We start from the raw sequence: 20,684 nt of genomic DNA, 5'->3' as shown, positions 1-20,684 counted from the left end.
CATCTATTGTTGCTGCCTCAGTGTCTGTATATTTCGTATATGTGCATATGTGTTGTGTACTATGTGACAAGCATATCATTCTAACGACTTACAATTCATTCTAAGTGAATTCATTTAAAAAGATGGCTTTTCTGTGTAATCTCATTGTGCACATGTGGCTCATTAAATTCATCACATCAGCTTCATTCTATTAGTCAGGAAAAGTGAATTTATGGTCTCTAATTATGATCAAATGAGGCCTTTAGGTCAGAAAGACCCAGATCCTCCATCCAAACTCATCTTTCCAGAGACTACGTTCTTAGAAACCACACTCCTGGGGAGGTCCTGGTGGGCATGTTTTGTGTGTGTGGCTAAATACTGCAGGAGCTGGTTCTGCTGAGCCTGCTGGGCCAGTGATGCTGTCTCATTAGCCTAAAATCATTCATTTTTGCATAGACAGCAGACCAGGAGTTGTGGGAGAGGAGCATCTTTGAGTATTGGGTTTTCGTCCCATCTTATAAGGTCGGATAGAGTTTGAGCAAGAGTGTTTCATGACCCTTGGATTTCCTACCTCAATCACTTTTTTTTTTTTTCTTTTTTTCGGAGCTGGGGACCGAACCCAGGGCCTTGCGCTTGCTAGGCAAGTGCTCTACCACTGAGCTAAATCCCCAACCCGCCTCAATCACATTTTTAATGCAACTTCAGATCAAAACTAGGAATGACTTGCTTGTCATTTGGCTTGGGAAATGGGTTTTGAAATGTGTCTGCTGGTCAGGCCAGTAGAAGCACAGTGAGTTTAATCATGTGATGACTCATTAGTCTGCTGAGTAGTCACTGGGATGGAACATGGGGCTTGTTAGCTGTCAGATTCAGGCACTGGAGCAACTCCTGCCCTTGGTGATTCTCCAAGGTCATTGGTACCTTCACAGGTAAAGCTAGAGGCAGAGTCTATGGCTTTAGAATAGTATTTTATGCCTCCCTTGAAAAAGGAGTAATTGAGAAAACAGAAAATGGGCAGTGGTTCAAGTACAGCATATGCTCCTTTTATGTTTTGATCAAGAATATTAGTAAAAGGACAGAGGCGTCCTTTCAGTCCTGGTGGTGACGAAACAGTCATCCTCTTTTTTGTTAGATCCATGTACATGCCCCAGGGTTGACCCCTTCCTGCATGCTTTCTCCTGTCTGACTCAAACTCTCAAGGGTACTACTATCTCAGTCTCAAAGGTTTTGGGTCACCAATTCAAAGGCCACCTGTGTGGGGGCAGAAGGGTGTAGATCATTTTTCAAGGAACCAGCAGATGTTTGCTTGAACAGATTTCACTGTAGGAAAGCCCTACTTATTTGGCTTCTGCCAATTTAGAGATGAAAGTGATTCACAGACAACATATGTGGTTCATATGGAGGCGGGTGCTCTATTTTTTCCGGTGTCAAATTTAGGAGTCTTACAAATAAAGGTAATCTATCTTTTAAAGTCTGTATCTGGGCTGGGTGTGGTAGTGCACACCTTTAATACTAGGCAGACGTCTAGTCAGGTCCCCACGAGCTGCAGATAAAGAGAAAGACCCTGTTTGCATTCGGGAAGCCAGGGCTTACTGTAACTGTTACCAGTTTCTCTTGGACTTCTGCTTAATAGTAGGAGGGTCTTTAGGGTAGGCAACCTCTTTGTCTAACAAAGTTCAACAGACTGTTTCAGAAGATACTCTGTGTAGTATTTTCTGGAAGCCAAGGGTTGTACAAGCTTGTTTTCCTGGTGACAAGATTAAAGGTTAGAAGAGATGACTGATTTTTTTTTCAGAGTCACAGTCCTTTTACATTATCTCTGTGTATAAGTCTATGTGTGGGAATGTGCATAAGTATGTGTGTGGAAGGTGTGGACTGCTTTTTGTTTGGTTTTGTTTTCCTGGCAGGGGACTGAACCCAAAGCCTCACACATGTGAAGCAAATGCTTTACCTGCCTCTTCATGAAGAGCGAAGCAGACTGGGTTGGAGGGAGGGTAGAGCCAGGCTGGAAACCTAGGTGTCTGGGCTGCCTGACCCAGCACTGTGCTCCTGCCCCTCACTGTCTAGTGAGGTCTGTGGGGATCAGGCATTAACTTTCACTAAATTCTAGTTTTGTTTACAAGATAAAAGAACTTTCTCTGAACTTCAGTAAGCCATACTGTCTTCTTCTCTTATGTACAGTTTATTTTCTGCCCAACCCTTTTGAAACAGAAACTGTAGAAATATGGAGGGGAAATGGGATTGAACTCATTAACACATGGAATGTAATTATATGCAAATGCATTCATTACAGGATTTCAGCTGTTGAAATGATAAAGACACACTTAACTCCAAACCATAAAGAAACCATTAACTTCAAGGTGTAAATATAAATAAATTTAATCACTGGTTCAGTTAACAAGAACCACATGTCTTGGTTCAAGTTTGAGTTATGCTAGAATCAAAAGGATGTACGAATCACATGATAAGTGAATCAATCTTGCAATTTTTAAGCCACCTGTTGGATCTTATATAAACAATTTAGTGTTTCAAATGTGTTTTCCTTTCTTTCTGAAATATGTTGTTACTGAAAATTACTAGAAGACAATAGGATAGTATTTATGAGTCTTGCTGCTGCCTGTGAACTCTTAACATTCAGAAGGAAGGAAAGAAGAGTGGAAGATAGAGTTGGAGGTGGCCCAGCAGTTAGGAGTGCTCACTGTTCTTGACTCGGACCTGTTTGCCTCTCAGCATCTGCAGCTCACAACTGCCTGTAACCCCACTGCTCTTTTCTCTCTTTGAGGGAGGGTTCCTGCATGCAGATGGCACACATATACTCACTCACAAAGGCTCACACATGCACATAAATTAAAAATAAAGGAATCTGGCCAGGCATTGTGGTGCATGTCTTTAATCCCACCACTTAGGAAACAGAGATGGAAGTCACTCTCAGAGTTCTAAGGCTAGCCTGATCCACTTACCCAGTTCCATGACAGCCAGGACTGTCTTAGAACCAAACAAAAACCAATGGGACTCTAAAGTATCAGGGGCAGTAGCTTTTCAGTTCTGAATATGCAGTTGGGTTAAGAAGCTGAGTGTGTATAGAAGCACAGTGGAGGAGCTGAAGAGGGACGCTAAGGGAGCGGCTCGTGAAAGGTCCTAGCATTAGCTGGTGGATGTGCTGAGCCACTGAGGGTTCGTGCTTTGACGGAACTTTTGGTGGCTATGTAATGGACAGGTTGATTGATCAGGCACACACCTTTACTCCTGATACTTAGGAGTAGATGTAGATGGGTCTCTGTGAGGTAAGGCCAGCCTGGTCTACATAGCATATTCTAGGCGAGTCAAGTCTATAGAGTAAGACAGGTCTAGAGACAGCGAGAGCGATATATCTATTAAAAGTGACTGTTTTAGGCCCGTCAGGTAGTGGTTGGATATAGGAGGGGACTAACTTAAAACTGAAGGGCTAGGCATGGTGGTGCATGCCTTTAATTTTAGCACTTGGGAGGCAGAGGCAGGTGGATCTCTTGAGTTCTAGGCCAGCCTGGTCTACAGAATAAGTTCCAGGACAGCCAGGGCTACACAGAGAAACCCTGTTATGAACACTTCCCACCTCCACCCTCCAAATTGTCTGTTTCATTAGAGTACTTGCCTAGCATGCACTAAACCCTGGGTTTTATCCCTAGCAGCTTGTAAATGCAGAGTTGTGGTATATGTGTGTACTCCCAGGCAGGAGTATTAGGAGTTGAAAGCCTTCCTCTGTTATATAGCCAGCTTGGGTTGAAGACCAGCTTATATGATATGAGATTCTGTCTCCAAGTCAGGATGCAGACATATCTTTAATCTCAGCATGTGGGAGGCAACCTCCATCTCTCCGAGTTCAAGACCTGCCCACCTGTTCTGCATAGTGAATTCCAGGCCAGCCAGAGCTACACAGTGGGACTCTGTCTCTAGAGTTCAGTAAAGTTTGCATATGTAAAATTTTTTTCAAACGCTACAGAAATGCCCTCTAGAACTGTGTTCCAGTCTAATTCCCAGCAGCAGTATGTAAGAATACTTGCCTTTACACATTCTTTGCAACAATAGATACAGTCAGTCTTTTAAAGTTTTGCTGACCTGTTTCAAAAAATTGGCTTTAAAAAAAAATACATAAAGCGCAAGGCCCTGGGTTCGGTCCCCAGCTCCGAAAAAAAGAACAAAAAAAAAAAAAAAATACATAGTTTTGCTATGGAACTAAGAATCTCAGGGTTTAACTGGCCGTCTGCTCATTTTTCTTCCTCTGCAATGGCGGTTCATGACTTGCCCCTTTTCTAGGGTGTTTTTGTCTTTTTCTGATTAATTTATAGGAGCTCATCTATAATGATAGCAGCCTTTTGTCTGCTATTAGGTGTCAGGTTTCAGAATGATCTCACCAACCACTGTTGCGCCCTCCTCTGGCACTTTGATGGGTTTGTGTTATAGGTTTAAGTCCTCGATTCCTGTGGAATTATTGACTGTATAGTCGGAATCTTATTTTACATAGATGGATAGAAAGAAAGAAGAAAGAAAACCTATTCAGAACATCTGGTCTGGTTTTTCATTGAATGTACAGAGAGGAGTTTGGTACGAACTTAAGTGACTAGGCCTAGTAGTTCCTTGGGAGTCTGAGGCAGGAGAATTGCTTGAGCCCAGGAGTTTGAGAGTAGTTTAGACAACATAGGGGTTACCTAACTTTCTGCAGATAGAAAAAAGAAATACTCACAGGGTTGTGCAAATGGTCAGCTTTTGATTTTGTAGTACTGGAGGTCAGACTCCATAAACACTCTGCTACAGCCCCAAAGGAGCAAAGGCAAGCATTAAAGATTATTTACCCCACAAAAGAATTTGATCTTTAAAAAAATGTGATTGTATATTTATATGTTTATTATTGTGTGTGTGCGTGCCTCCCATAGCATGCATGTGGAGGTCAGAGGACAACTTACAGGACCCAGTCCTCTCCTCTTCCCCATATGTGTCCTGGGGATTGAACTCAGGTTATCAGACTTGACTTGACAACAGGCACATTTACTTGCTGTGGCATCTCACAGGTCCATGCTGGTTTGTGGGGGTTTTGTTGTTATTGTTTTTTGGTTTGGTTTCTTGGAGACAGGGTTTCTCTGTAGCTCTGGCTGTCCCAGAACTCATTCTGTAGACTAGGCTGGCCTTGAACTCAGAGAGTCATCTCCCTCTGCCTCCTGAATGCTGGGATTAAAGGCATGCACAACCCCCTGGAATTTTTTTTTTTAATATTTAAAAAGTTACATTTATTTATTTTGTTTGGCAGGATTGGGGTGTGTGATGGGACGCAATTCCTGTACCAAGGCATGGATGTAGAGGTCTGAGGACAACTTTCATAAGTCAGTTCTCTCACTTCACCATGGGTTCCTGGGCTAGACATACAGTTATTAGGCTCGGCAGCGAGCACCTTTAACCACTGAGCGATGTCGCCAACCTAGTGGTCGCATATGGGTGTTTTGCTCGAATACACATCTGTATACCATGTGCGTGCAATGTCCAGGCCAGAAGAGAGCATCGGATACCCTGGAACTGGAGCCACATACGGTTGTGATCTGCCATGCTGGGAGTAGAACCTGGGTCCTCTGCAAATGCAGCAAGTGCTCTTAACCACTGAACATTGTCTGCAGTCTACCCCACCACCCCCAAGAATTTTTCTCTTAATTGTCAGTTTCTCAAAGTGATTGACATTTGCTTAGCTTGTTTTAGTTTTAAAAATTGAACATGGGTCTCTTGCATGCTAAGCTACATCACTGATCTACATCCCCAGCCTTCCCCTTCTTGAATTTTTAAAAAATTTAAAATTTTATTTTATGTCCGTTGGTGGTTTGCCTGCATGTGTGTCTGTGTGAGGGTGTCAGATCATGGAGTTACAGACAGTTGGAGCTGCCATGTGGGTGCTGGGAATTGAACCCATGTCCTCTGGAAGAGCAGTCAGTGCTCTTAGCCATCTCTCCAGCACCTCCCACCACTTTGTCCCATTACTAAATTTAAATTCAAGTGATTTATAAGGGGCAGGGTAAGACCAGGTTTTATGGCCTCTTAAATGTAGGCAGTTTAGGGTTGGGTTTTTGGTTGTTGTTTTGTTTTTTCTATTTAACTTTTTTTTTTTTTCTTTTCTTTTTTTTGGAGCTGGGGACCGAACCCAGGGCCTTGTGCTTGCTAGGCAAACGCTCTACCACTGAGCTAAATCCCCAACCCCGTTGTTTTGTTTTTTAAAGCAGGAATGCCAAATGATGACTATAACGTTAAGCACAGTCCCACCTAGCAGCAGAGCTTTGAAACTCCAGGTTTCAAACTGTCAAAGTAAATTCACCTTGATCTAATCAGAAGCTTCTTTTACATAAAAAGATGAGGAATAGTCATTTCCTTCTATAGAGTGGTATAGCTTTCTTTTGTATTTACTGCCACAACACCCACAGTTTCCCCTTTGTTTTTTTTTTTTTTTTTTTTTTTTTTTTTTGGTTCTTTTTTTCGGAGCTGGGGACCGAACCCAGGGCCTTGCGCTTCCTAGGTAAGCGCTCTACCACTGAGCTAAATCCCCAGCCCCTCCCCTTTGTTTTTTAAACAGACATTTAAATAGACATCAAGGTAGCTTTAATGTTGGGAGAGGAGTTGGCTCGGTGAAGAAGCTCTTTGAGCAGACTCTCCACTGCCTCTGCATTGCTCAGATGTAATACATTTGATCAGTGTAGTAGCTGGGAGCTTGGTATAATTTAATAATGGGGGTCGTTAATCTTGCAAGCCTTTGAGCCCTGAATTTACAACTTTAACTTTGCATATCTGCTTACTTTTGCATTAAAATTTGGTTGGTGAGTGTTGGAAGGCTTGCAAATCCAACTAGCATGGCTCTCGGTCATAACCTGTGTAGTCCTCAGTAACACAAGACACCATAGTGCTCATCCTGACTTTCCAGGATCCAGCACCGACTGCCCCAGATGCTTGCCTCGATTCCTTTACTGTTTGATCCTTGCTTTATAGGCAAGGAGCTGTGCTTAAGAGAGGTGCCTTGTAGCAGCACTCCAGAGCTTTTTCTCCAGTGCTCTCATTTAAGAAGGAACTTAGACTTGGAAAGATTCTATTTTATTTTATTTTGAGACAGGGTTTCTCTGTGTATCTCTGGATGTCTTGGAACTCAGTCTGTAGACCAGGTTCATCTCTAACTCAGATCCACCTGCTTCTGCCTCCAAAGTGCTGGGATTAAAGGCGTGTGCCACCACCATCTGGCTTTTTTACATTTTTTTTTCTTTTTTCTTTTTTTCGGGGCTGGGTACCGAACCCAGGACCTTGCGCTTCCTAGGCAAGCACTCTACCACTGAGCCAAATCCCCAACCCCTGCTTTTTTACATTTAAAGAAAATTATTATTTTGTGTCTATGAATGTTTTGCCATGGTATTTGTGTGTGCACTGTATGCATGACTGGTGCCCACAGAGGTCAGAATAGGGAGCTGGCTTCCCTAGAGCCACATGGTGGATTATAACCACGTCCCAGCTACTACACTGATCACATGTATTACTTCAGAACAATACAGACATAGTGGAGATTCTGCTGAAAGAGCTTCTTCACTGGACCAGTTCCTCTTCCACCAATAAAGGTACCTCGGTGTCTATTTTAAAAACAAAGGGGAGTGATCCTGGTTCATTTCCCAGCACCCACTAGGAGGTTCATCACTTCCTCGGCACCAGGCACACATGTGGTGTGTAGATGCTCATGCATGCAGAACAATCATACACATAAAACATAACTCCAGTTCCAGGGAATCTGATGTCTTCTGGCCTCCAAGGACACCAGGCACACACATGGGGCATAGACACACATGCAGGTGAAAGGCACTTGCTGCCAACCTTACAGCCTAAGCTGGATCCCTGGAACTTACCTGGTGGAAAGAACGAACTGACTCCACGGAAGCACTGTGGCATGCACCACCCCCAAATAAATAAATACATATAGAAGAGAGCGAAACCATTGACTGCTGACTGATAAGAGATAGGCTTTGTGCTAGGCTCTATTTAGTTTTCTGTCTCTCTCGCCTATTTAGTTTTGTTTTACTTTGAGACAGGGTCTTACTATATAGGCTGACTAACTGCTAACTCATAGCTGCCTCTGCCTTCCAACGGCTGGGACTAAAGGTGTGCACCACCATGCCTAACCACCGTGCCTAACCAACCCAGTTTCTTTTTATATCTGGGGCTGGGGGTTGAACCTAGGACTTTCAGCATGACAGGCAAGTGCTGTCCTACAGAGCCAGATCCCAGCCCATTTAAGTTTGGATGATTCTCTGATCTAAGTTTTCTGGGAAGGAAAGGAATATTGTTTTTAAAACCCAGACAATAGACAGTAGAGTTGCTGCCCTGGAGGAGCAGTGTAGATCGCTGGCCCCCCCTGGAGGAGCAGTGCAGATCGCTGGCCCCCCAGTGATCAGCTCTGCAGCTCTGCCTCTATCAGGTAACTCTTTATTTTATTTGTTTCTTTGTGCAATAGGAATGGCAGTGTTGATATCAGAGCTTTCCAAAGCAACTTTCAGAGCCTTGAGCAAAAGTTATTAAAAATATTGCTTGCATTATCCTGGTCCCACCTTGCAATTGGCTCCAGTTGCCCGCTACTTAGAGGCGTTTGTTGGCGAGGCTCTTATCATACTTGGTAATCACAACCTTCACAGATGTGCTTTGTTGTTCCCTTACAAAGCTAATGTTTGGAAGCACTGCTTTCTTTGAGGGTTGGGAAACAGACGACATTTCCATACAAATGTCACATTCCTATTAGCACGGCACCCACCCATCCCTTGTGGGATTTTGCAACTCTGCTCATAGATGTAACCAGCTTTGTATTTTCTTTCAAGGATAACAAACTGGCAAGGTTGAAATCTTGTCATCAGAATTGAATTGCTGTCTGGAACTGGGAGGAGGGTCCAGTCGAATTGAGCCTTGATCAGAAATGACAGTAGTCCTTAGCCTCAATCACCCACTCTTGCTTTTCTTTCCAGTATGGCGACTATGACCCCTCTGTGCACAAGCGAGGATTTTTAGCCCAAGAGGAATTGCTTCCGAAAAGGGTAAGAAATCAAATTCTCTAGTTGGGGAAAATATAGCATATGTGGCTGAAGGAAAGCCACTGAGGAGTGCTGGAAGTACACAGCAAGCATTTGCAGAAAACTGTGCAGAATCTTGAGAAAGACTATGGAATCTTAGCTAAGCATATCAGACTGTGTGTGTGTGTGTGTGTGTGTGTGTGTGCTGCATTCCTGTGAGTGTGCAGGTGTGTGTTGTGTGTGTGAGTGTGCAGGTGTGTGTGTGAGTGTGCAGGTGTGTGTGTGAGTGTGCAGGTGTGTGTGTGAGTGTGCAGGTGTGTGTGTGAGTGTGCAGGTGTGTGTGCAGGTGTGTGTGTTGTGTGTGAGAGTGTGCAGGTGTGAGTGTGCAGGTGTGTGTGAGTGTGCAGGTGTGTGTGTGTGTGTGTGAGTGTGCAGGTGTGTGCTTTTACACATGCAGAGCTACCACTGTCTACCTCTATTGTCCTTTCCTTACTGTCTTGAGACAGGGTCTCTTGCCTGGAAGCTCTCATCAGCCTAGGCTGGCCAGCCAGTGACCTTTCTTTTTTTTTTTTTTTTTTTTTTTTGGTTCTTTTTTTTCCGGAGCTGGGAACCGAACCCAGGGCCTTGCGCTTCCTAGGCAAGCGCTCTCCCACTGAGCTAAATCCCCAACCCCCCACTGAGCTAAATCCCCAACCCCTAGTGACCTTTCAAGATCTGCCTGTCTAAGTGCTGTGGTTACAGGCATGTGTACAGGCATGCCTGAGCTTTTTTTTCAATGTTTTTATTCTTTGAGAATATATATTATATTCATATTATATATAATATATAATTAATTTATAATATATGTTTTAAAAAAAATTTTTTTTGAGACAGGGTTTCTTCATGTAACCCAAGCTGTCCTGGAACTTACTCCATAGACCAAGCTGGCCTTGAGCTCACAAAGATCCGCCTCCCTCTGCCACTTATGTGCTGGAATTAAAGGTGTGCACCGCCACTGCCACTACACAGCTTCTTTGGTCATAACCTTTCTCCTCCCCCAACTTCTCCCAGGTCCTCCCCTATCTCCTTACCTACCTAACTTCATGTTCTTTCTCTTAAATAACAACAACAAAAATAGTGGATTCCTTTTTTTTTTTTTTTTTTTTTTTTTTTGGCCACCTACTTCTGAGTGTACTGCCTGTGGTGTGGTTGATACACCCAGTGGTCATTCCACTCGAAAAAGTTTGATTTTTCCTCTCCCAAGAGCTATCAATTCCTAATAGCTTCTTCATGTGTCTCAGTACTGGGGACTCAGACTGAAGCCCCCTTGTCTGTGGAGCAAGTACTTTTCCATACTGAGCTTTCTCTCTAGCCCCTATTGTTCTTTGTGACAGGTTCTTGCTCTGTAGTCTAAGCTGGCTGTGGACTCACTATCCTCTTACCTCAGTTGGAATCAGTGTGCACCTAGCAGTTCACATCTGAACTCCCAGTATTGGAGGGGCAGAAGCAAGAGGATCACGAGGTTAAGGCCTGGCTGGGCTACAGAGTGAGGTTTGGTCTCGAAACAAAAATAGCAAGAGTTTGTAGAATTAATGTTGAAGTGCTGGTTGGATGGGGCGTATAGATACTTTTCTGGTGTGGCACTTTCTGCAAATGTTTGAGTGACCTTGGTCTAAGGGAGCCATGAGCTGTTTGGGGTGAAGATGAGTCTGGGAAGGGCCTTTTAATCCTCCATCTTGTTGGTTGTGTTTGGCAGACACAGCAGCCTCTGGCTGCTTCCCACCTTACAGCCCCACTTATCATCTGTCACTGGGTACAAAGCCCTTCCCCACCCTCCCCTGCCCTCCTGTCCTTCTGTGCAGTAGATGCCAGTGAGTAAGCCCTGATTGATCTCCTGTTGGCGTGGTCCCTGGGAAGAACAGCCCCAGCAGCAAAGGGACACTCCGGGCTCAGGAGTGCACTCAGGCTCGAGGAGCCCTGCAGCTTGCAGGCTGGCCCTCTGGTGGACCGGTGCTTGTTTACATACCCACCTCTGTGTGTGACTCCCGCATGCAGCTTTTTAAAAATAGCTCTGTTGTTTTGTAAAAATAAACCATAATTATAAAAATGGCAAACAAAACCCAGACTTGCTTTGCATGTGGGCTCTTCTTTTGCTGTCTTTTTGGTAGGTGATAAATCTCTATCAGATGACTCCGGAAATGTGGGAGGAGAGAATTACTGCTTGGTATGCGGAGCACCGGGGCAGAGCCAGGTGAGGCTGCTTCATCCTTGGTTTACATTTCTTCGTGCCTCATCCCTACTCTTAAAGAACTATAAACTAGGGCATGCTCGTTGGACAGAGTGCAGTCCTGAAGTACATGAAAGGAGAATCGAGAGCTGGGATAATGATGCTCTTCAGTTCTGTGTGCAGACTTAGTGTAGTGTGTTGCTTAAAAAAAGAAAAGGGCACATGACAGTCTGGCCATGTAGCTCAGTGGTAGAGTGCTTGCCTAGCATGTGCAAGACCCTGCGTTGAAACCCAGGATGTACAAACCTGGTACAGTGGCCTTCTAGTTTGCACTCTGTCTGAAGTCTGCTGTGTTTGCGTTTAGACATGTGTTGATGGCACTTAGAATATCTGCCTGCTTTTCACTTTCACGGAAAGCTCTGCAGTGCACAGTCTCACGTTGCCACACAGTTCACAAATCCAGAGGGTAGATTCTTGGAAACAGTTGGTGGTGAAAGGAAATGAACATTTTGTGTTTTGACAGGTGACACTAAATTGTTCTCTGAAAACATTTTTACCTTTTGGCCCATGTCTATCAGCAATATTAGTAGACTGTTTCCACCACTCTGTGTTTTTAGTCCATCTACAGTTTTACTAAATTAAAATTAAAACACAAGCTGGGTGGTAGGGGCACAGACATTTTATTCTAGCATTCAGGAGGCAGAGGTAGTAGGCCTTCTCTGTGAGTTCGAAGCCTGCCTGGTCTACAGAGCGAGTTCCAGGACAGCCAAGGCTACACAGAGGAAACCTGTCTCAAGAGAAAAAAAAAATTAATTAAAACATTAAAATGTGTGGCTTGTTTTAAGTATTCCCTTGGTAGCTTTAGATATTGGTCATCTTTATACCAGGCACCCTACCCCCGGCCTTCAAATCAGCTGCCTGCTATATTTTTCTTCAGATTTATTTTGTGTATATGGATGGTTTTCCAACATGTATCCCTGTGTGCCATGTGTATGCTTGGTGCCTGAGGATGGCCCTGGAACTGAATGGTTGTGGGTACCAGGAATTACGCAGGTCCTCTGGAAGAACAGTCAGTGCTCTTAACCACTGAGCCATCTCTCCAGCTCCTGTATCTTTATTTTTTTGTTCATACCCACAAAATAGACAGATCATGAGTATACGGCTTGATTATTTACCAGAAAATGGTAAGGAAGAAATAGACCATGACTTCTCAGTTTCCTTCCTCCCCAAAAATAACTAGTTTACCAAGAAAGCTTTTTCTTTTTGAATCATTATGTAGCTCTTGCAGTCCTGGAACTGACTATGTATTCTCCAAGTTGGCCCTCACCACAGAAATCCACCTGCCTCTGCTCAGTGCTGGGATTAAAGGCTGTGTAACCATGCCCAGCCCAGTTCCCCCAATTTCTTTTTTTTTTTTTTTTTTTTTTTTTTTCGGGAGCTGGGGACTGAACCCAGGGCCTTGCGCTTCCTAGGCAAGCACTCTACCACTGAGCTAAATCCCCAACCCCCCCCCCCCCAATTTCTAATTAGTGTTCCCAATGATTAGTGTTACCCATTGGTTTTTCTTTTCTTTTTTTACTTACCATTGTTACTATTTTGTAGTGCTGAGGTTCAAATAGGTCTCTCACATGCTCCACAAGTAACTGTTCTGTCACTGAGCTACCCCCATAAGCCACCATCACCCATTTTAAACTTTAAATAAATGAAGCCAATTTCTATTTTTAGTGCCACCTTTCCCTCCCGATCCTCTTGTGAGGTCTGAGTACATGTAGCGATATTTTCTCATTTTCATGACTGCAGAATTCCAGTATATTAATATAACAGATTATTATCCCTGCTACAGTTGAAGGACTCTTAGGTTGTAAGGTTGTTTCTTGGTTTTTGCTGTTATAGGTAATGTTGAACAGTTTCCTAAAGTAATTGAATCAATTTGCATCTGCAGTGTGTATGATTTCTGGTCCTTCCACCTGCTGGCCAATACTTGGCATTCTCTCAGGGTGAATTTTTTAAATCCATTTGAGAATGTTTTGAGATGAGAGAAAGGACAAGGACAAGGTCACAGGGAAGCTTGAGTTAAATTACTTCAATACTGTTGCCTCTCGGAGGGTTTTCTGCAAGTCACGCTGCATCAGAGCTTGCTTTAAGCTTGACTTACAGCACAGAAGTGTTCACCTACTGGCCTGGGTCTTATGGCCCTTGCCTTAACCTTCAGCAGTAACCCAAGAGATAAAACCAGGAAAGGAGGCGCTGTCGGCAAGCTTCTAGAAAAGCTTCTTTATTGAAGCCTCTAGGTTAAGAAAGTCCACAAAGATAAGACAATGACTTAAATCATTTGAGGCCAAAAGAACACACTGTAGCTTTGCTTTTTCTTCTTGCCAATGCTCGGGATGGAATCTAGGGTTTCGCACATGCTAAGTGAGTGCTGTACTCCTGAGCTGTACTCCCAGCCCCCACGTCCCCCCCCCCCTTTTTTTTTAAATCACTTGAGACAGATGTCACTATTTACCAAGGCCAGAGTGTGAAATTGAAGCCAAGAGTCAGTGTAATGAGTCTGTTTTCTTATTTTCACGGGGATGGGAAATTCTGCTTGCGTTTAATAAACTCTGGGTTGAGAAAAGTGTTGCTGGTGTCTGGTCTGTTTCATCTGCTGCAGGTCTCATTTATCTCACCATAGGCATGCTCAGAATATTTGGCTTGGCAAGTGTCTGTCCTTCATCCTTGTCACTTAGCCCTAATAATGGTATCTTCCGTTCTCCTCACAGGGATGAAGCTGAAATGGAGTATTTGAAGATAGCTCAGGACTTGGAGATGTATGGCGTGAACTACTTTACAATCCGGGTGTGTTGACTCCTTCCCAAGGTCCCTGGCAGTCAGAGAGGCCACATGGGCAGATGGGTTACTTCCTCACCCCATGGTAGTTAGAGTCTTTTATGGTTCAGTAGTGAAGAAGAAAGGGGGAAGATGGGGGTCCAGAGGCTGGTTTTTCATTGGGGCTTCAAATTAGGTCAGAGGTAATTAAGTGTCCGTGGTGCCCTGAGGGACTTAGGCCTGGTTCTCTTCTCAGCCGGACCTGTTGGAATGCTGGCCGTGTAATGTTTGATCATTCTGCCCTCTTGGGAGATTCAGGGAGCACCTAGAAATACTGTCTTTCCCAGGGGCCCCCTGAAAGTAAGGCTGCTCTTAGAGATTCCTAATTTGTTTGGATGGAACTCTTGTTCTCACTGTGAGGCTAATTAGTTTTCTATTCAGACCATTAATGGTCCCCAGGCCTCTGGGAACCCGGGCCTCTGCAGAGAAAGGTATTTGTGTTCTGTTCAGGTGGGGCCCTAGAGCATGTTTCTCTCCTGTTGGGGGATTTGGCTGCCAGTTCCAGCATATTCATGGCTTCTTCTAAGACATACATGCAACATACCAAAGCTTTTCCTCATTGGTGGATGAGTGAGTGTTAAGTAGCTGTTCAGAGGTCAGCTGCAGCATCCCCTTTACCGTCCAGCGTACTCTGCTTCCCTTTTTGTGTCCTACAGTCTCTATGTTAGCTTTGAGTAAATTGAATTAAGCATGACTCCAGTATTCTAGGATAGCTTTCTACACAATTTGTTTCCTAAATATAGGTTTTTGTGGATTTTTTTTTTTTTTTTGCATCAAAAACGGCACAGCGAAATGTACTACTGTAATAATCAAGTGCCTAAAAAGATACTTTATTTGCAGCAGGACCTGAGTTCAGTTTCCAGCTCCCAGTTTGGCAGGCTCACAACTGCCTGAAATTTCAGCTCTAGAGGGATCTGATGCCTTTGGCCTCTGAGGGCACTTGCAGTTATGAGCACATACACAAAAATACGGAACTAAAAAAAACCATAATAATAAAGACAAATCTTTAAAAAAAAAAAAAAGAATGCAGAAGGTTGTCTCTCATGTTTCTTGAGAGCCAGTGAGACGGAGGAGTAGATAGGCAGTTGCTGCCAGGCCTGACAATGCGGAGTTCAGTCCATGGAATTCACATGGTGAAAGGAGAGAACTCTTGTTCTTCCTGGGAGCACACTGTCCTATGAGCTTCACATGTGTGCTGTCCTATAGCATGCATTCATCCAACACTCACAAATTAGTAAATATTAAATAATTAAAAGCTTTATTACTTTGCATTTGTCATCTGTTTCTTTGAGGTTAGACTGATTTAATGCATTTCTCAACTTCTCTTGCCCACCACCAACATTAATTGTTTAAAAGAAAAAGCATTTGCAATCCTTAGAAAATGAGTTTCTTGTGCTGGGCAGTGGTAAAACAGACTTTTAATCTCAGCACTCAGGAGGCAGAAGCAGGCGGATCTCTGTGAGTTCGAATGTGAGTTTGAAGCCAGCCTGGTCTACAGAGTTGAGTTCTAGGACAACCAGGACTACACAGAAAAAACTCTCCAAAACCAAAACAGAATTTCTTGCAAATTTATTTTACTTAGAGGAAGAAGAAAAGTATGTATGTATACTTTGTTATATCTATTTATTTATTTGTGGTGGTGGGCAGAAGACAGCATGTGAGAGTTCTTTTCTTCTACCAAGTGGGTCCTGGGTCAGACTGAGGTCAGGTTCTCAGGTGTGTCAGTAAGCAAGCTGCTTCACTAAGCATCTCAGCAGTCCACAGCCAGCTCCTTACTAAGGAGTATTTCTACATTAACCAGATGAGCATTTACTCGTCTTTGTATGTTTTTTATGTTGAACAATAGACAAAGTTAAAGATACTTTGTGACTTTATGTTAGACTTCTTAAATTCTATCATTAATTAGGGAAGATAAATGATTAATACATTTTATTTAACTGATAGATCCTTGTACATATTAATGGAGTACGGTGTGATTAAAACAATTTCAGAGCTGTTAATTACACTACCATCTCTAGTCTCTAAAAGTGTCAGGGTCATAATGAGAGCAGAGGGTGGAATCCTTTCTATTTTTATTCAAACTAAATTATCAGAAGCATGAGGAAATACCTTATTTTCTGTAACAGGCTATAGCGATGTGAGAATACAAGCCTCACTCAGTCTGTCAGCACATCAGTTTTAAAAGCTTTGCAAACAGAACGCTCTTCCGGCTAGGTGGTAGCGCCTGATTTCAGGTGTTAGAAGGAGTAGAGAGATTTGTCTTCTAGTGCTCACCTCCCCCTCTAACACCTGCTGTTAGATTGGTACTTCTAGTCACAGCCCAAGCACCATCTCAGTTTGCAGATCTGCTCTCCTTCCCTGGAGTCTTTTCTCAATTTCCTTGTTGTCAGCAAGGGGTAGGGAGCTGCAGTGTCCTTGTGTGTGGGAGTAGTTCCAGCTCTCCCCGGCCTATGAGGACGGGGCAGTGACTCCACAGCTGGTCAGTAGCTTGTACACTGAGCCTTGACTGAAATAACTGTTGACCAGGACTGCTCTCAAAGGTGTAGCATTCATGTAGTTAACTGATGTTTTAAACAATTTAATTGAAGTGTAATTTTTATATAATTTATTTTTTAATTTCTTTCAGTGTTCAATTATCAAGCATTTGAAACATATGGGAAAATGAAGTTTTTAGTGAATGTCACATATACCTACCACCTAGCTACTGCAGTCAATACCACATTGGGGTATTAAATAGTAAAACTTCATGGAGCTGCATTTTAACCTACAATGAGACTGTTTAATTCCTAGACGTAAACATTTCTTCTAGAAACGCACCAGATCTCACGTGTGTACTGATGAAGATCAATCCAGGGTTCCATACACACCTGACCCTGTGATGTAAGACTACTACCATCTCCTGTAATGGGGAAACGCTCAAATGTGGATTTTGGCTCTCCCTTTGATAATCAGGTTACTTAACTAGTACTCACAACATTTAAATTACCATTTCTTTAGCCACCAAGCCAATGACAGGAGTCTGAGTCCACAGTAATACTTGCAGGGGACACACCAATCATAAAAATGGTATTGTTTTGCCTCTGCTTCCTCAAATCAAGAAGCTAGAAATCTCTTGGGGTTACAAGAGAGCCATGATTTCTGTTGGGACTTGTTGAAACTTGTCAAATATAACAGTGTGTGCCAGGTTCTTTAGAAAGTCGCGAAAAGTCCCCAGCTGGAACCTGACAAGAGCCACTCTTCATTGGCTCTGCAGAATAAAAAGGGCACAGAGTTGCTGCTTGGAGTGGATGCTCTGGGCCTTCACATCTACGACCCTGAGAACAGGCTGACCCCCAAGATCTCCTTCCCGTGGAATGAAATCCGAAACATCTCCTACAGCGACAAGGAGGTAGGACATGTCTGTTCTACAGGTGCCTGCAAAGGGTTTCTGTTTCTCCTCTTTACCAAAGCTTCCAAGCCAGGCCATCTCCTTGTTGGTGGAAGTCCTTTAATTCCCAGGCTTTAGAACTCTGGTTGTTGATTTTTAAAGTGCTTACAGGAAGTTTTGACATCCTTTTTTCTAAGAGCATGGCTAAACCCTACTATTGACTAACAAGAGAGTGAGCAGCTCAACCTGTCAGGGCTAAGCCCCAAAGAACAGAAAGAAGGAAAAAAGGAACATTTTCTGATTATTTGGCTTTCTGTTTCTTTGTATTTTAAGTGTGGTCTGTATTAAGCTCCCTGTGTACTGTGTTTGGTACATGTAGTGGAAAGCTGTGCATGTGTACCTGCATGTAAAAAAATTTTTTGTGGGGGGAAGAGGGGGCTGCTTTTTGTTTTGCTTTTTAACTGAGTTTCACTATGTAGTCCTGGCTAGACTTGGACTTGCTATATAGACCAGGCCAGCCTTCAACTCTGCTTCCTGAATGCTGGGATTAAAGGCATATACCACCATGCCAGGTTGATAGCTATATATTTATAAGGGGTGTGTTAGTCAAGATTCTCTAAAGAAACAACTGATGGGATGAATGTGCATATTAAAAGAGAATTAGACTGGCTTATAGCATGAAGTCCAAGTACTCCAACAATGGCCATCTCACACTGGCGAATGGAATGGAGAATCCAGGAGTGTCCAATCCACAAGGCTGGATCTCTCTTCAGTCTCGGTCTGTATTTAAGACCTGGAAGATTCCTGAAGAGCAGCTGTTTAGTTTGTGCTGTAAGCCCAATGAAGTTGGTTCTAACACTGTACGGAGTGAATGCTATAGCAACAGGGTAGATGAGCTTGCTACCAAGGGAGCCAAAGCAAACTCCTCCTTCTGTGTCCTCTTATGGGGCCGCTAGAAAATATGGCCAGATTTAGGCTTCATTATCTGATTAAGAAAACCCCTTGGGAGGGGTTGGGGATTTAGCTCAGCGGTAGAGCGCTTGCCTAGCGGTCCCCAGCTCCAAAAAAAAAAAAGTTGAAAAAAGAAAACCCCTTGGGGCTGGAGAGATGACTCAGTGGTTAACAGCACTGACTCCTCTTCCAGAGGTCCTGAGCTCAATTCCCATCAACCACTGAGTTGGGATCACAACCACCTGTAATGGGATCTGGTGCCATTAATGGGATCTTCTGGTGTGTCTGAGGACAGCAACAGTGTATTCATATACATAATTTATTTATATGAATGAAGATAACAGGCTGCCATATTTCTAAGGGTTACTTGAGAATAAAGTTTGAGGGACTTAAATAACATTAATTGGGTTAAAATATTTCTATGTAGTGCAAAATGGCCTATACTCCTACCTAGGCCTCCTAAATTCTGGGCTTACAGGTATGAACCACAGAGTTGATTCACATATTTCCATATAAGATGACTTTCTCCAAATGCAATAGTCCTGTTTTATGTATTAATTCTGTTTATGTTTACAAGATGGTGCTGGGGATCAAACCCAGAGCCTTGCTGCAAGGCAGTTATATTCCACTGAGCATCTCCCTGTCTTCCTACTCATTGATTTTTAAAGAAATGTGTTATTAATTACTACTACTACTACTACTATTACTACTACTACTACTATTACTACTATTATTTTGTTTTTAGAGACAGTGTTTCTCTGTGTAACAGCCCTGGCTGTCCAGGAAGCTCACTCTTTGACTATGCTGGCCTTGAACTCACAGAGACTCACCTGCCCTTGTTTCCTGAGTGCTAGGATTAAAGGCATGCGCCACCATGCCCAGCTTAAAGGAATTGTTGGACTTCATGCCAGGCAAAGATAGAGCAAACAGAGATGCAGAAAGTGAAGTATTAGCTCTCAAGGAAGTCTGGTTCAGAATGACTTGACTGCTCTAGTGCGTAAGTGCAGTGTGGGCTGTGAGATGGCCCAGCGAGTAAAGGTGCTTGAGACCCTCATGTTGGAAAAGAGGATGAAGTCCTACAGGTTGTACTCTGATCTTCACAGGTGGGCCGGGGAAGGTGCCTTCTCCTTCCATAAATAAATGAGTGAAGTGGAAGGGCTGGTAATGTGGTTGCTCTAGTTCTGTATGTGCTAGCCCTGGCTGTCTGATCAAGTCCTCAGAATTAACTTACTGTAAAGGCAGGGATACATTCAGTATCCATGTCACCAGAAAACAGATACACTGAGATCTTGTGTCTGATGAGGGAAGTGACGAGGACTGGGAGCTAAGGTGCCTGATGCCAGAGCTCCTGCTTATCAGAGTGGCCCAGAGTCTGGACCCTAAGAACGCAAGACACCAGGCAGGAGGCAGGCCTAGACAGTGAATAACAGGTATGGTTTATGTTGCCTGCTTTTGGTTTGGTTTGGTTTGGTTTGGTCCCCCCCTGACTCTCTTGACAGAGTTTTGCTGCATGACCTCTTGTCTCAGTTTTAAACGTTGGGGTTACAGGTGTGCATCATCACACCAAATTCAAAATGAACTGGCTTGTTTTACATTTATTTATTTACTTACTGGAGGAAGGGGTGTAGCATGTGCCAGGGTGGTTGTGTAGAGGTCAGGGGACAACTTGTTAGGAGTCTTTTTCTCTCCTTATATTATGTAGGTCACAGAGATGAAACTCAGTTTTGAAGGATTGGTGACACTCACCTTAACCAGCTGAGCCATTTGCCAGGCCAGTTGCATTTCTTAATCCTAGCATTCTGGCTGTGGTTTTTATAACTGGTTGTCCTGGGACGTGAGCCTTAGGTAGCTCTCCTCTTCAAGTTCTTAAATTGGAAACTCCACATGACTTAACATAGTGGGCGTGTCACAGTGGAACTGTTGCTTTACCCCTCAATTTCACAAAGGCTGTTCACTACACATCACATATATTTGCACATTAAATTTTCAAATATGTGTTTTTCAGAGAGCACAAGGATTAAGGTCCCCTGGTATGACCTGACACAACAAACTAATGTGCCCTCTCTAGGGGTAAGAGACCATCATGTTCCATCACATCAGTTCCTTATGTGGCAAGCAGACCCCAAGCTACCTTGGCATGCCATAATAGGAAATAGTTTTGGGAGTCTCTATGGCAGTCGTCCTGCTAAAACAGAAGTGTTGGTTCATTTTGATTCTTCTGTATGGTCTGGTGTGAAAAACAGAGCCTGGGGTTTCCCTACTACTTGTGTCT

The 20,684-nt window shown here is 43.4% G+C and overlaps 1 protein-coding gene across 6 annotated transcripts in view; it reads left to right on the top strand.

Moving 5' to 3' along the window:
* Nf2 (NF2, moesin-ezrin-radixin like (MERLIN) tumor suppressor) overlaps positions 1-20,684 on the top strand; it is an 83,370-nt gene that overhangs the window by 31,421 nt on the left and 31,265 nt on the right. For 4 of the 6 annotated variants that reach the window (XM_063272882.1, XM_063272883.1, XM_063272884.1 and 1 more), the window contains exons 5-9: positions 8,976-9,044; positions 11,168-11,250; positions 13,989-14,064; positions 15,523-15,693; positions 17,348-17,482. In XM_063272882.1, coding sequence (XP_063128952.1) covers positions 8,976-9,044; positions 11,168-11,250; positions 13,989-14,064; positions 15,523-15,693; positions 17,348-17,482 — 534 coding nt within the window. The remainder of the gene's footprint in view (positions 1-8,975; positions 9,045-11,167; positions 11,251-13,988; positions 14,065-15,522; positions 15,694-17,347; positions 17,483-20,684) is intronic. The other 2 variants (NM_013193.1, XM_006251188.5) reach the window with 1 other exon arrangement.

This window comes from Rattus norvegicus, chromosome 14, assembly GCF_036323735.1.
Source record: "Rattus norvegicus strain BN/NHsdMcwi chromosome 14, GRCr8, whole genome shotgun sequence".
NCBI lineage: Eukaryota > Metazoa > Chordata > Mammalia > Rodentia > Muridae > Rattus > Rattus norvegicus.
Note: the sequence above shows the minus strand (reverse complement) of the source record. Positions and strands in the feature narration are given on the sequence as shown.